The sequence below is a fragment of the Rana temporaria genome, chromosome 5 (genome assembly GCF_905171775.1).
Source record: "Rana temporaria chromosome 5, aRanTem1.1, whole genome shotgun sequence".
NCBI classification, from domain to species: domain Eukaryota; kingdom Metazoa; phylum Chordata; class Amphibia; order Anura; family Ranidae; genus Rana; species Rana temporaria.
This window is the reverse complement of record NC_053493.1, coordinates 183,760,970-183,775,623: the sequence shown is the minus strand read 5'-3', so window position 1 is coordinate 183,775,623 and position 14,654 is coordinate 183,760,970. Positions and strand designations below refer to the sequence as shown.

The window sequence follows — 14,654 nt, the reverse complement described above, 5'->3', positions numbered from 1 at the left end:
CACACCTGTAACACAGAGGCTTGATGACAGAAAGCCCAAGAGGCACCGATTGCCCTGGTCGAATGCGCCGTAACCTGAAAGGGAGGCGCCAGCCCCTTCAGGGCATAGGCCTGAAGCACAACCTGTCTGGTCCACCTAGAAATGGTGGCCGATGAGACCGCCAGACCTTTTTTAGGACCGCTCACCGACACGAACAGTGAGTCCGACTTCCGGAATGGAGTCGTAGCAGATAAGTACACGCGCATGGCCCGAACCAAATCCAGGGAATGGAATGTAAAGTGGCCTCCTTAGGATTCTACGGCCGAGGACATAAGGATGGTAATACAATGTCCTCATTAATGTGAAAAGCCGAAACCACCTTCGGAGGAAAAGACGGCTGCGGCCGCAGCACCACCTTATCCTCATGGATGACCAAGTAAGGAGCCTTGCAGGACAAGGCCACCAGTTCAGACACCCGTCTGATCAATGTAATTGCCACCAGAAAAACCACCTTCTGGGACAGAGTCAACAAATGGATATTTCGAATGTCCTCAAAGGGAGCTTCTTGAAGCACCGAGAGGACTAAATTCAAGTCCCATGGGGGCAGTGGAGGGCGCACAGGAGGGGGCCACATGTCGGACCCCCTGCAGAAACGTACGCACCAAGGAGTGCGCTGCCAAGGGTCGCTGAAAGTAGACAGAGCCAAAATCTGACTCTTAACCGTACTTAAGGCGAGAGTCTGGTCCACTCCTCGCTGTAAGAACAGCAGAATCCGGGACACCACGTATGTACGGGGGTGCCAACTCATCTCCTCACACATAGAGATGTAGGCTTTCCACGTAAATCTTCCTTGAAGTAGACTTTCGTGCACGCAGCATAGTAGAAACCACCCAGCCTGATCGGCCCTGGTCCTTCAGCACCTGGCTCTCAACAGCCACGCCGTTAAAGCCAGTGACTGTAAAGCAGGGTGGAAGATCGGACCCTGCGACAGAAGATCTTCTCTCAGGGGTAGACGCAAGGGGGCGTCTGCCACCAGACGCACCAGGTCCGCGTACCAGGAGCGGCGCGGCCAATCTGGGGTGATCAGGATTGTTGGAATCCCTTCGGCATCCACTCTGCGCAGCAGGCGAGGAAAAAGCTTCCAACGTGTCCAGCGCGTCTGACGCGTCCGCCCACGGGTCCTTCGACCTGCCCATGAACCTAGAAGGTCCACGTCTGGAGTGCCCCACTTTTGGCACAGACTCTGAAACACCTCCAGGTGGAGTGACCACTCTCCTTGGTCTAGTGTTTGGCGACTTAGGTAGTCGGCTTGCCAAAGGATGTGTGCGCTACGTGTGCCTCCGTGATGATTGACGTATGCCACGGCCGTGGTGTTGTCGGACTGGATGCTGACCTGTCGGCCCTGCAGGTTTGTCCGCAGGCTTGTTAGGCTCGCGGTACCAGGTGCGCTTCTGCCCTGCATCGGGGGTCTTAGTACCTTCGCACTGGGCGGGGCGAAAAAAACGCTTGTGGGTAGTAAAGGAGGGCCCTTGCTTACGGCGAGGCTCCCTGCCCTTCCCAGACTGCGGGAGCAGTGTGCTCTTACCACCTGTTGCATCATTTATGATGTCATCCAGGGACGCCCCAAAAAGCCATTCATCCTTAAAGGGTAAGTCCACCAAGGCCTTCTTGGAGGACTGGTCCGCAGACCAACACTTCAGCCACACAAGGTGGCTTAGTACCACTGCGTAGGCGGAGGCCCTGGAAAGCAAGGGGAGCGTATCCAGGGCTGACTCACAGACAAACTTCAGACCCTGAACCAACTGTTCAGCCAGGTCCTTACAGGTCTCGGAAGCATCCTGCGCCTCCAGCTCCTGTAGCAAAAACTTTGCCCGTTCGGTCAGTGTCTGCGACACCAGAGCCCCGGCCAGAACCGGTCTCACTGCCGAACCCACTACTGTGAACATGGAGCGGGCCACACCCTTCACTTTCCTGTCTGCGGGGTCCTTAAAGGCGGGAGCCCCTTCCACCGGCAACGTGGTGGCTTTGCTCAATCTGGACACGGGAGGGTCCACTGACGGAGGAGAGACCCACTTTTAAAAAAAGTCCTCCTCAAAGGGATAACGGGTCGCAAAGTATTTCGGAACAGCAAAAACTTTCTGCGGCGTATCCCATTCCTTGTATAACAATTTGTCCAAATATGGAATACAAGGAAACACTTTTGCGGTGAGGGGCGGCTTGCGGAACCCAAAATAGACCAGCACATCCAATGCCTCCGCCAAATCCTCAAGTTTCTGAGTACCGCAGAGATAAGAGCTCCAACCAATTCCTCATCATGCACTGACCCTGAAGCAGAGTCATCCTCAATGTCCGCGTGGGTTAAGCCCGCATCATCTGACATGAAAGAACCAGAAAGAACCAGAGCCAGACGCAATAGCAGGGCCTGTTTCTGTGTCAGAAACATCCCCTTGTCGCTTCAAGCCTGGCGAGAAACGCCTAAAGGACAGCCGACATTGCCTCAACAGATGCGGCAGGGGCACTAAGGGTTAACTCAGGCATTGCTGGGGCAGAAACACCAGGTTCAGGCTCCATGATGCCCCACCGCTGTGTCACCCAGTACTGCAAGGCAGAACAACCCACCGGTCACCTCCCAGGTGCAAAAACAGAAGACAGGGGCCCCCAGGGAACTCACCACCCCACCAGGTTGCAGTGAGCTGAAAAAACGCTGAGGGATACTGAGAAGTGCTGGCTGCGTTATTACGCATACAACTTTATTTATACTACTGTTTGCATTTAAACGCATCTCATTTAAAGTCCCAAACCCTTCTCTTTTTCCATTACCAGGGATGGAGGCATGTGTTTTTCATATGCCTCATTCAAAGTCCCAATCCATGTTCTATTCATATCATCAGGGATGAAGATGCGTTTTTGATACCTTTATACATATACCCTTATGCGTTTTTTCCAGTGCTCTTTACTACTATACCAATCCTAGATGGAGGCGGTGACACACACCCCTAGTGACCTGCCCTCCATCTACTCATTAGTATTTGTTTGCCTCCATTGAGGAAACTATAAAAGTTTAGTTAGGACTACAGGAATGCAGAGAGCCTTGGCGAGGCCTGTAGCTTAACCATATATTTGCAAATGTGTGCAACCAATCCTCTGCTTTTAACATACAAAGTTAGACAGTTGAATTTGGCCTGCTGTTTGGTTGGTAAGTTTGAGCCTGGTTATTACGCATACAACTTTATTTATACTACTGTTTGCATTTAAACGCATCTCATTTAAAGTCCCAAACCCTTCTCTTTTTCCATCGGTTAAAAAAAAGCCAACTTGTTTTAAATTTAACCGAAGGATACCTAACCGATAGAAAAAAACGATTGTTTGTAGGCACGTCCATCAGTTAAAAATCCACGCATGCTCAGAATCAAGTCGACGCATGCTTGGAAGCATTGAACTTCGTTTTTTTTCAGCACGTCATTGTTTTTTATGTCACCGCGTTCTGACAATCGTTTTTTTTTTAACTGATGGTGTGTAGGCACGACTGACCATCAGTCAGCTTCATCGGTTAACCAATGAAAACGGTCCATCAGACCGTTCTCATCGGATGGACCGATTGTGTGTACTGCGCTTTATTGTTCAAAGGTTGAATCTGTCTCCTCAGTAGAAACTGTGGCCCAAGACAATGGCAGACACACCCAGTTAATTTATACACCAGAGGGACCCCAGTTTCATTTGAAAACAGAATCGGCAAACATCTATTTATTTATCTATATACATAAATAAAATGACTATGCTGTTATATTAAATAATTAATGTATGCTAGAAGTTATCCACCAAAAAAAAAAAAAAAATGGAGAAAAGGTAGACAGCAGGTGGCCAGAAACACTCGGTCATTTGGTGATCATAGGAGCACGAGGTGTTACCCAAAAACAAAAGGAACTCACCATTGAGTAAATCAGATAAAACAATGTTTAATAAAAAAAAGGAATCACATCTCCCGACACACGTTTCATCATACACTGCCATATAGTTGCCCCAGGAGGACATCGGTGTATGACGAAACACACTTCCGGAGGTGTGACATGCTGACGTCATTGCGCTGTGATTCGAGCGGACAGGTGTTCGCAAGCCAGCCGGCTTTTACCTTGAGGTTTTCACTTCTTACCCTTGTAAGTGTGATTGTTATCTTTATTAAACATTGTTTTATCTGATTTATGCTATGGTGAGTTTCTATTATTTTTTGGGTAACACCTGGTCTCTACCTATGAACACCAAATGACTGAGTCTTTCTGGCCACCTGCTGTGTACCTCATCTCCATTTTATCGCGTATGTCGCTGCTGCCTCAGATCCTCTAGGATAAAGGCTCTCACTGGGTTGATAGCACGCAAGCCTACATAGCTTGCCCTCCAGTAAGCATGCATTTTATGTGGTGGTGGTGCAGAAAATTATCGATCTCAAGACTGCACTTATTTGTGATTCATGGACTGTTTTTTTCTAATTCAAATTTGATGCTTGGAATTATAACATTACTATTATTATTATCATTTTCAACACATTCTTTTCTGTAGTGTGGCTTCCATACTATTTGTATATTGTTTATGTGTGATATCTCACTTTTTGAGCTGCTGCTTGTACTGTTTTTTCTTAGTGCAGTAGTTTTTTACTTACCCTTTTATTTATAATTTACCATTTGCCAAAACCCTCTTTTTTATTGAGTATCCAAAATATTTATTATCATTACATTTGTATACCACACATTCAACACAACACCTTCTATAAGATTCTGATATTAGTTCAAAGTGGCGAGCTGCTTTAATTTCCAATGGAAAATATCAAGATTTGGGAAGAAGTATTATTTTTAATAATAAAATAAATACAGTTTTAATAAAATAAATATTGCAGTGTCATCTACTTAGGGATTTCTAAGACACTGAATAAACTGTACATAGGTATGTGTTGGCACCAGTCTGTACTTTCTAGTAAGGAAAGTCAATGGAAGTGAGTAGAAACCAGCATGATATTGATCATAAATTATATGGCACCAACATCCCTGAATTGGTTATCCTATACATTAATCATTTTCCTAGTGAAGAAAGGTTCACAAGAAATACAATTCATCTGTGTTTTGGTTGTTGCATTTGTACTGATCTGGACTACCCCTTTTAGTTATTTTTGGATCAAAGGACACAACTGTGACAGAGCAAGGTACACTTTTTACAGCATACAACCTTGGAGTGACATCTTCTAGCATTACATAACATGCTTAAATTATTTAAATGTTAAGAGTGACAAAGGTACATGCTTACCTGGTAATGTAAGGCATACTAGACTAGCAATCAGTAATGTAACACACATGAAAATTATTAACAGAAGGATCTGGGGAAACAAAAAAATGCCTGAGTAAAACACAGAACAACACACAAGACACAGTTTTACACTTATGAAATGCAAATCAAAATGGAACTCTGCATGATATTAAAAAACAAATGATCTGATTTATTGTTGCCATGTATTACTTTCACATTAAGCCCTGGTTCACAATGATGCAATTGGGCATGCAATTTGACATGTCAAATAGGCTTCAACAACAGGGTCCGAATCGGTGCAACGCCACATTTGCGGCACCGCACCGATTCCCAAAAGTAGTTTCTGTACTACTTTTGGCAATTTCGGGGTGCAATTTCCATTGACATCTGTGCAGAAACCCACACAGATGCCTCTGAAATCTCCCCCAAAATCGGGACTGACATGTGGGAATGAAATTGTGTTTAGCTGAACTTGCACAATTTCATTCTCACAGTCATTGTTAACCCAGTGCTAAAGGGGATGTGTAATGCAATGTTTCTCAAAGTGTGGGATTTGCACCACACCCCTCCAGTGGGCTGGACTGGGATGCAAGTACAGTTATGTCCTAAGACATACAGCAACCACAGCCATATGGGATTTAGGTTACTGTGCAGGTTGTGCTTACTGCTGTGCTGGGGCATGTTGTACACACAAAAAAAAATGCTCAGTGTCAGTAACAAAACAATGCTGTTCTTGGGTTAGACTGAGATTCTGGGGATGATGCTTAAATTATGTTTATTAGTTTGCTTCTAATGTTTTAGTTTCAGTGGTGTAGTAATGGATTATAGAAGTATGACCAACCCCAAAAAATGTGAACAGGTGGGGTGTGGGGAATGAAAATGTAATTGCTTCCAAAAGGGTGGATGACCTCATAAGTTTGAGAACCAATGGTATAATGATTTTGGACGTACTGTATATTATTTAACCACCTCACTATCAACATGTTACACCCCCTCATTACCAGGATTTTTGTTTTCAGTTTTCCGATTTGTGATAGTTTAAATGACAATTACTCAGGCATGCAACACTATAAAAAAAAAAAAAAAAGTATATAACATTTTTGAGACAGAGCTTTATTTAGATGGTATTTAATAACCACTGGGTTTTATTTTTCCGGAAAAAAAAAATATGGATTTTGATGATTTTTACTAAATAAAGGAAAAAAAAAACATTGAAAAACAAGTTGAAAAAAAATATATACCAGGACAGTACAAACACCAATGAAATTACTCTGTTACTTTTTGCCAAGATTTTTAGAAAATTAAGAAAAATGCTGGTAGTGATGTGTTTAAGGCCTGCATTGCCTTTCAAAGTACTCGCTGATGCCAAGTAGAAATCTTCAGTTGTTAGTGAAAGAAAGTTCCCTGGAGAATGAAAGTGGATTGCACTGGTAATATAGTAAAAAAAAATAATAATTAGAATGCCATTTTCTCTTACTAGTGTGTGCCGTAACATTTAAGGGATGAACCCTATCCTTCATGATTTATCTTGTCTAATCCATCTAGCAGTGGTGTAGGGAGAAGCAATGAGACCCTTATGGGAACCCTTAAGCCTAGTATACAACAGTGGCGGCCCATCCATACGGGGCACCGCCCCCCTAATCTACATGCAGGGCGCCAGATGCATGGATTAAATTTGTTTTTTGTGTCCCTTTTTCCCCACAAATAGAGCTTTCTTTTGATGGTATTTGATTGCCTCTCCGATTTGATTTTTTTGCGATATAAATGTAAAAAGACTGAAAATTTTGAAAAAAATATATATTTTTTACTTTTTGTTATAAGAAAAATCTAATAAACTCAATTTTAATCATACATTTAGGCCAAAATGTATTCGGTCACATGTCTTTGGTAAAAAAAAAAAAAAATGTCTATAAGCATATATTTATTGGTTTGCGCAAAAGTTATAGCATCTACAAACCAGGGTACATTTTCTGGAACTTACACAGCTTTTAGTTTATGACTGCCTATCTCATTTCTTGAGGTGCTAAAATGGCCAGGCAGTACAAACCCCCCAAATGAATCCATTTTGGAAAGTAGACACCCCAAGGAAATTGCTGAGAGGCATGTTGAGCCCATTCAATATTTAATTTTTAGTCCCAAGTGATTGAAAAAAAAAATACAAAAAGTTGTCACTAAATGATATTTTGCTCACACATGTTATATGTGGAATTGCACACCAAAATAAATTTTGCTTCTCCTGACTACGGGGATACCACATGTGTGGGACTTTTTGGGAGCCTAGCCGGGTATGGGGCCCCGAAAACCAAGCACCACCTTTAAGATTTCTAAGGGTGCACATTTTTGATTTCACTCCTCACTACCTATCACAGTTTCGAAGGCCATAAAATGCCACAATAGCACAAACCCCCCCAAATGACCCAATTTTGGAAAGTAGACACCCCAAGCTATACTCTGAGGGGTGAGTATTTTACAGCTCTCATTTGTTTTTTAAAATGAAGAAATAAAATATATATATATTTTTTTTTTCAAAACTTTCTGACAAAAAGCAAGATCTGCAAAATACTCACCATACCTCTCAGCAAATAGCTTGGGGTGTCTACTTTCCAAAATGGGGTAATTTGGGGGGGGGGGCTTGTGCCATCTAGGCATTCCATGGCCACTGAAACTGTGATAGGCAGTGAGGACAGAAATCAAAAATTTACACCCATAGAAAGCCTGAAGGTGGTGCTTAGTTTTTGGGGTGCCATACGCGGCTAGGCTCCAAAAAAGTCTCACATGTGGTATCCATGTACTCAGGAGAAGTAACAGAATGTATGTTGGGGTGTAATTCCATGGCATGTTTGAGCAATATATCAAGCAATATATCATTTAGTGACAACTTTGTGCAAAAAATATATATATTTTTCACGCAACTTGTGTCAAAATATAAAATATTCCATGGACTCAACATGCCTCTCAGCAAATAGCTTGGGGTGTCTACTTTCCGAAATTGGGTCATTTGGGGGGGGGGGGGGTTTGAACTGTCCTGGCATTTTATGCACAACATTTAGAAGCTCATGTCACACATCATCCACTCTTCTAACCACTTGAAGACAAAGCCCTTTCTGACACTTTTTGTTTACATGAAACCATATTTTTTTTGCAAGAAAAATACGTTGAACCTCCAAACATTATATATATATTTTTTAAACCAAAGGCCCTACAGATTAAAATGGTGGGTGCTGCATTTTTTTTTCCCACACAGTATTTGCGCAGCAATTTTTCATAAGCATATTTTGGGGAAAAATGTACTTAAACACACTATATTGCCCAAATGTTTGATGAAATTAAAAAGATGATCTTAGGCCGAGTACATGGATACCAAACACAACATGCTTTAACATTGACCACAAATGCACAGTGGCGTCAAACTACATACATTTTTAAAAGCATTTAAAAGCCTTTACAGGTTACCACTTTAGATTTACAGAGGAGGTCTACTGCTAAAATTACTGCCCTTGATCTGACCTTTGTGGTGATACCTCACATGCATGGTGCAATTGCTGTTTACATATGATGACAGACCGACGCTTGCGTTCACCTTTGCACGAGAGCATGGGGGGGACAGGGGTGCTTTTTTAATTATTATTTATTTTGCTTTTTTATTTTATTTGTAAACTGTTCCTTCTATTTTTTTTATCATTTTTATTGTTATCTCAGGGAATGTAAATATCCCCTATGATAGCAATAGGTAGTGACAGGTAATCTTTTTTGAAAAAAATTGGGTCCATTAGACCCTCGATCTCGCCTCTGCCGTCAAAGCATCTGACCACACGAGATTGGTGTGATAAAATGCTTTCCCAATGGCGCTGTTTATATCTGGCAAAATCTAAGGCCCAGATTCACAAAGGAGATACAACAGTGTATCTCCAGATACGCCGTCGTATCTCTGAGTTGTGCCGTCGTATCTATGCGCCTGATTCTTAGAATCAGTTATGCATAGATTTCTATTAGATCTGAAAGGCGCAAGTCTCTTACGCCGTTTGATCGTAACTGCATATTTACGCTGGCCGCTAGGTGCATGTACGCTGATTTACGCCTAGAAATATGTAAATCAGCTAGATACAAGAATTCACGAACGTACGCCCGGCCAACGCAGTACAGTTACGCCGTTTATGTTAGGCTTTTCCCAGCGTAAAGTTACCCGTGCTATATGGTGGCAGACATGCGGCGTACCAATGTTAAGTATGGACATCGTTCCCGCGTCGAATTTTGAATATTTTACGTCGTTTGCGTAAGTCGTCCGTGAATGGGGCTGGACGTAATTTACGTTCACGTCAAAACCAATACCTCCTTGCGGCGTATTTGGAGCAATGCACACTGGAATATGTCCACGGACGGCACATGCACCGTTCGTGAAAGACGTCAATCACGTCGGGTCATGGTTATTTTACATAACACACGCCCCCCTGTGCCACATTTGAATTAGGCGGGCTTACGCCGGCCTATTTACGCTTCGCCGCCGCAACTTACGGAGCAAGTGCTTTAAGAATACAGCACTTGCCCGTCTAAGTTGCGAAGGCATAACGTAACTCGGATACGTTACGCCCACGCAAAGATACGCCGCTGTACGAGAATCTTGCCTTAAGTCATGAAATGCTTGTAGTTTCTTGTTCTGGTCTCTTATTAGCTCTATGGTCAGCTGGTGGAAACACCGGCTGCATTCTCAGGTTCCCTGTTGGGACAGGAGAGCCAGAGAAAAGCATGAGGGACGGTGGGAGGGGGGGCTTGTAAAAGCCGTCTAGAGGCTAATTAGCCTCTAGGATTGCTTTTACATTAAAGCCGAACGCTGGCTGAAAAGAATGATACCAAGATGATACCTAAACCCGCAGGCATCATTCTGGTATAACAATTAAAAGTCCAGTAACATATCAGTACGTTGCTGGTCCTTGTTGGGCATATATTGTAATTTTTTTTCATGCAGCCTGTTGGCTGAACGAAAAAAAGAGATTGATCGGTGGTATGCCCACCATTAGAATACCTCCTTTCATCCACCCACTTCTAATGGTGGGTATACATGCACCATTTATATATGCTGAAGCATGGGGGCATTCTCCCTCAAAAAATATGCCGTATGCACACGGTCAGACTTTTCCACGGGCAAGCCTCCGTCGGAATTTTGACTGTATGTACTCCGCCCCTGCTGCCCCCATGCTTCGGCATATATGCTCTTTTTTTTAACTGTGGTGGTGAAATCACCTCCTACAGCACTGGAGTCACAGCTTTACAGTTGTATTCAAAATTATTCAACCCCCACTGAAATTGATTGTTTTGCCCAGTTTGACATTGATTTTGATCATTCAGTCATCCTGCTTACAATTAAATCAAAGAGGCACGTGTAGGTCAAACAAATATAACATAACATTTATAATGAAATAACCACAAATGTCTTTTCTGTGCTCACATCATTATCAGTTTTATTCAACCCCCAATTGACATTCAATCTTAGTACTTAGTACAACATCCTTTTACAGTTATAACAGCTTTTAAACTTGAAGCATAGCTTGACACAAGTGTCTTGCAGCGATCTACGGGTATCTTCGCCCATTCGTCATGGGCAAAAGCCTCCAGTTCAGTCACATTCTTAGGCTTGCGCACTGCAACTGCTTTCTTTAAGTCCCACCAGAAGTTCTCAAATGGAATTTAAGTCTGGTGACTGTGATGGCCACTCCAAAATGTTCCAGCCTTTAATCTGCAACCATGCTCTAGTGGACTTGGAGGTATGCTTGGGATCATTGTCCTGTTGAAAGGTCCAACGTCTCCCAAGCCTCAGGTTTGTGACGGACTGCATCACATTGTTATCCACTATCTCCTGGTACTGAAGAGAATTCATGGTACCTTGCACACGCTGAAGCTTCCCTGTACCTGCAGAAGCAAAATAAATAAATAAGCAAAATAGCCCCAAAGCATTATTGACCCCCCGCCATGCTTCACAGTAGGCAAGGTGTTATTTTCATCATAGGCCTTGTTCTTCCTCCTCCAAACATAGTGTTGATCCATGGGCCCAAACACTTCTAATTTTGTTTCATCAGTCCACAGAACACAATCCCAAAACTTCTGTGGTTTGTCCACATGATTTTTGCATACTGCAGTCGACTCTTCTTATTCTTTGGAGACAGCAAGGGGGTGCGCCTGGGAGTTCTGGCATGGAGGCCTTCATTACGCAGTGTGCGCTGTATTGTCTGAGCAGAAACTTCAGTACCCACATGTGACAAATCTTTTCTCAGTTCCTCAGCAGTCACAAGGGGACTTTTCTCCACTCTACGCTTCAGGTAGCGCACAGCAGTCGAAGTCAGCATCTTCTTTCTGCCACGACCAGGTAGCGTTTCAACAGTGCCCTTTGCCTTGAATTTGCGAATGATGCTTCCTATGGTGTCTCTTGGTATGTTTAACCACTTAACGCCCGCCCACTGCATATATACGTCCTGTTTTTAAAGGTGGATATCTCGGTAACGGCAGCAGCTGCTGCCACAATCAAGGTATCCATCTTTTCAGTGGGCGGGCCTGTAAACGATAACGGCGTTCTCCGCGGTGGATTCGCCGCAAGATCGCCGTTATCGGTGGCGGGAGAGGGGCCCCCCCCTTCCCCCGATCTCCCGTGCCCTCCGCCGCTTACCGGAGCCGTCGGTAGCGGCGGACGAGATCGGGTGCTGTCATGCTTTTTTCTATTACAAGGGATGTTTATATGGCACGCTTGCTGGGAAGGTACTGTTTGAAAGACAAGCGGCCAGAAAATTTAATCAGGGACTCATCAACGCAGACAACTTGATGGGGAGTATACAAGGCTGCAAAACGTTCGTTGAAGTGTTTATGAGGGGCCAAATTTTGTAGAGCCAATCTAATTCAGGGTCTCCACAAGGACGACAAAGTTCATTGTTGTTAAGGTGCATGAACCAAAGATCACCTCGTATCGTGCCCTGTTCATGGAGGCAGAGAACACGGGCACATGGTAAACTGGGTCAATGGACCAATAAAACCACAGCTCACTCAATTGATCGAGCCCCCCACCCGCTGGGACGTGTATATATATATATATATATATATATATATATATATATATATATATATATATATATATATATATATATATACACACACATATACAGTACAGGGTGCCGACATCTCACACTCGCTGGAATAGACAAAGCACATTCCAGCGAGCGCGTCATAGAAGCGACGGGGATCCAACTTGGATTCCCGCCAATTCTAGCTGCGGCGTTTGGTATGAATCCTGAGAGGGAACTCCACGCCAAATTTTAAATAAAAAAACAGCATGGGTTCCCCCCAGGGGCATACCAGGCCCTTAGGTCTGGTATGGGTTGTAAGGAGACCCCCCTACGCCGAAAAACCGGCGTGGGGGTCCCCCAACAGTCCATACCAGACCTCATCCAAAGCACGCTGCCCGGCCGGTCAGGAAAGGAGTGGGGACGAGCGAGCGCCCCCCCTCCTGAGCCGTACCAGGAGGGGGGGCGTACCCCCATGTTGATAAGGACAGGGCCTCTTCCCGGGGGCTTATCAGAATCTGGGAGCCCCCTTTAATAAGGGGGCCCCCATATACCAGCCCCCCACCCTAGGTGAAAGCCCTGATGAGTTGGATAAACTGGAACATGCCCGGAGGTCTCAGAGGTTTCTTTTTTTTTTTTTAATTGCTCTGCAAATACCGTGCAAGATAAAAAGTTGCAACAATCGTAATTTTATTCACTAGGGTCTCAATGTTGGGGGGTTCTGTGTAATTTTCTAGCATGATGATTTTTACATGTAGGAAAAAAAAATCAGAACTGGCCTGGTAGGCAAGTGTTTAAACTATGGAAGCAAAGCATAGGCCAAATGTCAGTGCGACAAACTGGAAGTGTTTGTCTGCTAAAGCAAAGCATTGAAAGCCCTGATGAGTTGGATAAACTGGAACATGCCCGGAGGTCTCAGAGAGGCAAAAACTGACCCTTGCAGGATTCAAGCAAAATTTGGGAATTTGAAATCATTTGTTGAGGCTTTTTTTCGGTCCAGGATAGGACGTATACCCCTGTTGGGTTTTGGTACTGTGAATAGGTTTGAAAATAATCCTTTCAATCTGTCCTCTAGATGTACTGACACAACTACTACATGGAACAAGAGAATATTCAGGACATTTTGCAAATCTTGCTGTCCTTGGGCAGATTTTGGCTGATCTGAGACATGAAAGTGATGAGAAGGTAAAGTTTTGAACTCAATTTTGTACCTCTTTGAACCACCGATTTAACCAACAAGTGCAGAATGTCTGTGACAGAGAGAGGCACCCTTTAGTTGGAAAGAGGACTTCAAGAAAGACTTGGTTGAGTTGAATTGAGTTGAGAGGTATCTTAATATATCGCAGTCTTACCTGAAGGGTCCCGATGCGCATAGCAGAGTTCCTGGGAAAAGGGGACCCAGGAACCAGAAGCAGCACAGAGCGGCAGAAAAGGTGGAAGAGAGAGGCTACACAGGGAAGGCTTGTGTGAAAAGCCAAGACTTCAGTAACCTGCGGAAGACCGGAATAGTAGGGGCCTCCTGGAGCTCGACAGGGAGGCTATTCCATAGAACGGCACCCTGGTGGGATAAGGCCCGACCACCACGCCGGATCTTCTTGGGCACTGAGATGTAGAGGAGATCTCTGCCGGTAGATCTGAGTGATCTAAAAAAAATTGTTTATGAAAACGAGAGCAGAGATAGCTTGGGGCCAGGCCTCTCATAATCTTAAATATAATACATCCAGCCTTAAATAATGTGCGATAGTGGACCGGCAGCCAGTGCAATGTGTGGAGGGAAGGGGTGATATGATCTCTCAGCGGGACATCCATGAACAACTTAGCCGCAATAAATTTGAAGCTTCTGCACTAACATCTTTGGCAATCCCAGATAAAGAGAGTTGCAGTAGTCTAGGCAGCTAACTATTGTGGCGTAGATGACCGTTTTTATGTTTGAGATACCCAGATATTTAAACAGCCCCCTCAGGAGTTTTAGCTGCCAATGACATGCACTGATGACCTTTTTTACCTGAGGAGTCAAAGTTAAACCTGAATCTAGGAAAAATCCCAGATCACGGACCTGGGGGGGCACCTCTGGAGCAGGACCAAATGAGGGAGGCCAAGGTGGGATACCTGGGGGGGTGGCCAGATCGCTGAAGATGATCACCTCAGTGGGCTTTGTGGGACAAGTCTTGCACAAGAAGTAAGGGCTGAACTTAGGAAGTTGAATCCTGGGCAGAAAGGTGGTGGGGGGGGGGGGTCAAAATCTTCCACAGTGGAATTAAAAGCTTTCCTCCTGTGACTTCTTTGATAAGTGGGAATTGGTCAAGGTCATAGGACTTGGAAAAAAGGGTAAGCAACATG

General features: G+C 44.2%; 1 protein-coding gene across 4 annotated transcripts in view; it reads right to left on the bottom strand.

The window, feature by feature from the left end:
• MARCHF6 (membrane associated ring-CH-type finger 6) overlaps window positions 1-14,654 on the bottom strand; it is a 1,325,445-nt gene that overhangs the window by 218,559 nt on the left and 1,092,232 nt on the right. For all 4 annotated transcript variants that reach the window (XM_040351967.1, XM_040351966.1, XM_040351964.1 and 1 more), the window contains one exon: window positions 5,272-5,341. In XM_040351967.1, the coding sequence (XP_040207901.1) occupies window positions 5,272-5,341 (70 nt within the window). The remainder of the gene's footprint in view (window positions 1-5,271; window positions 5,342-14,654) is intronic.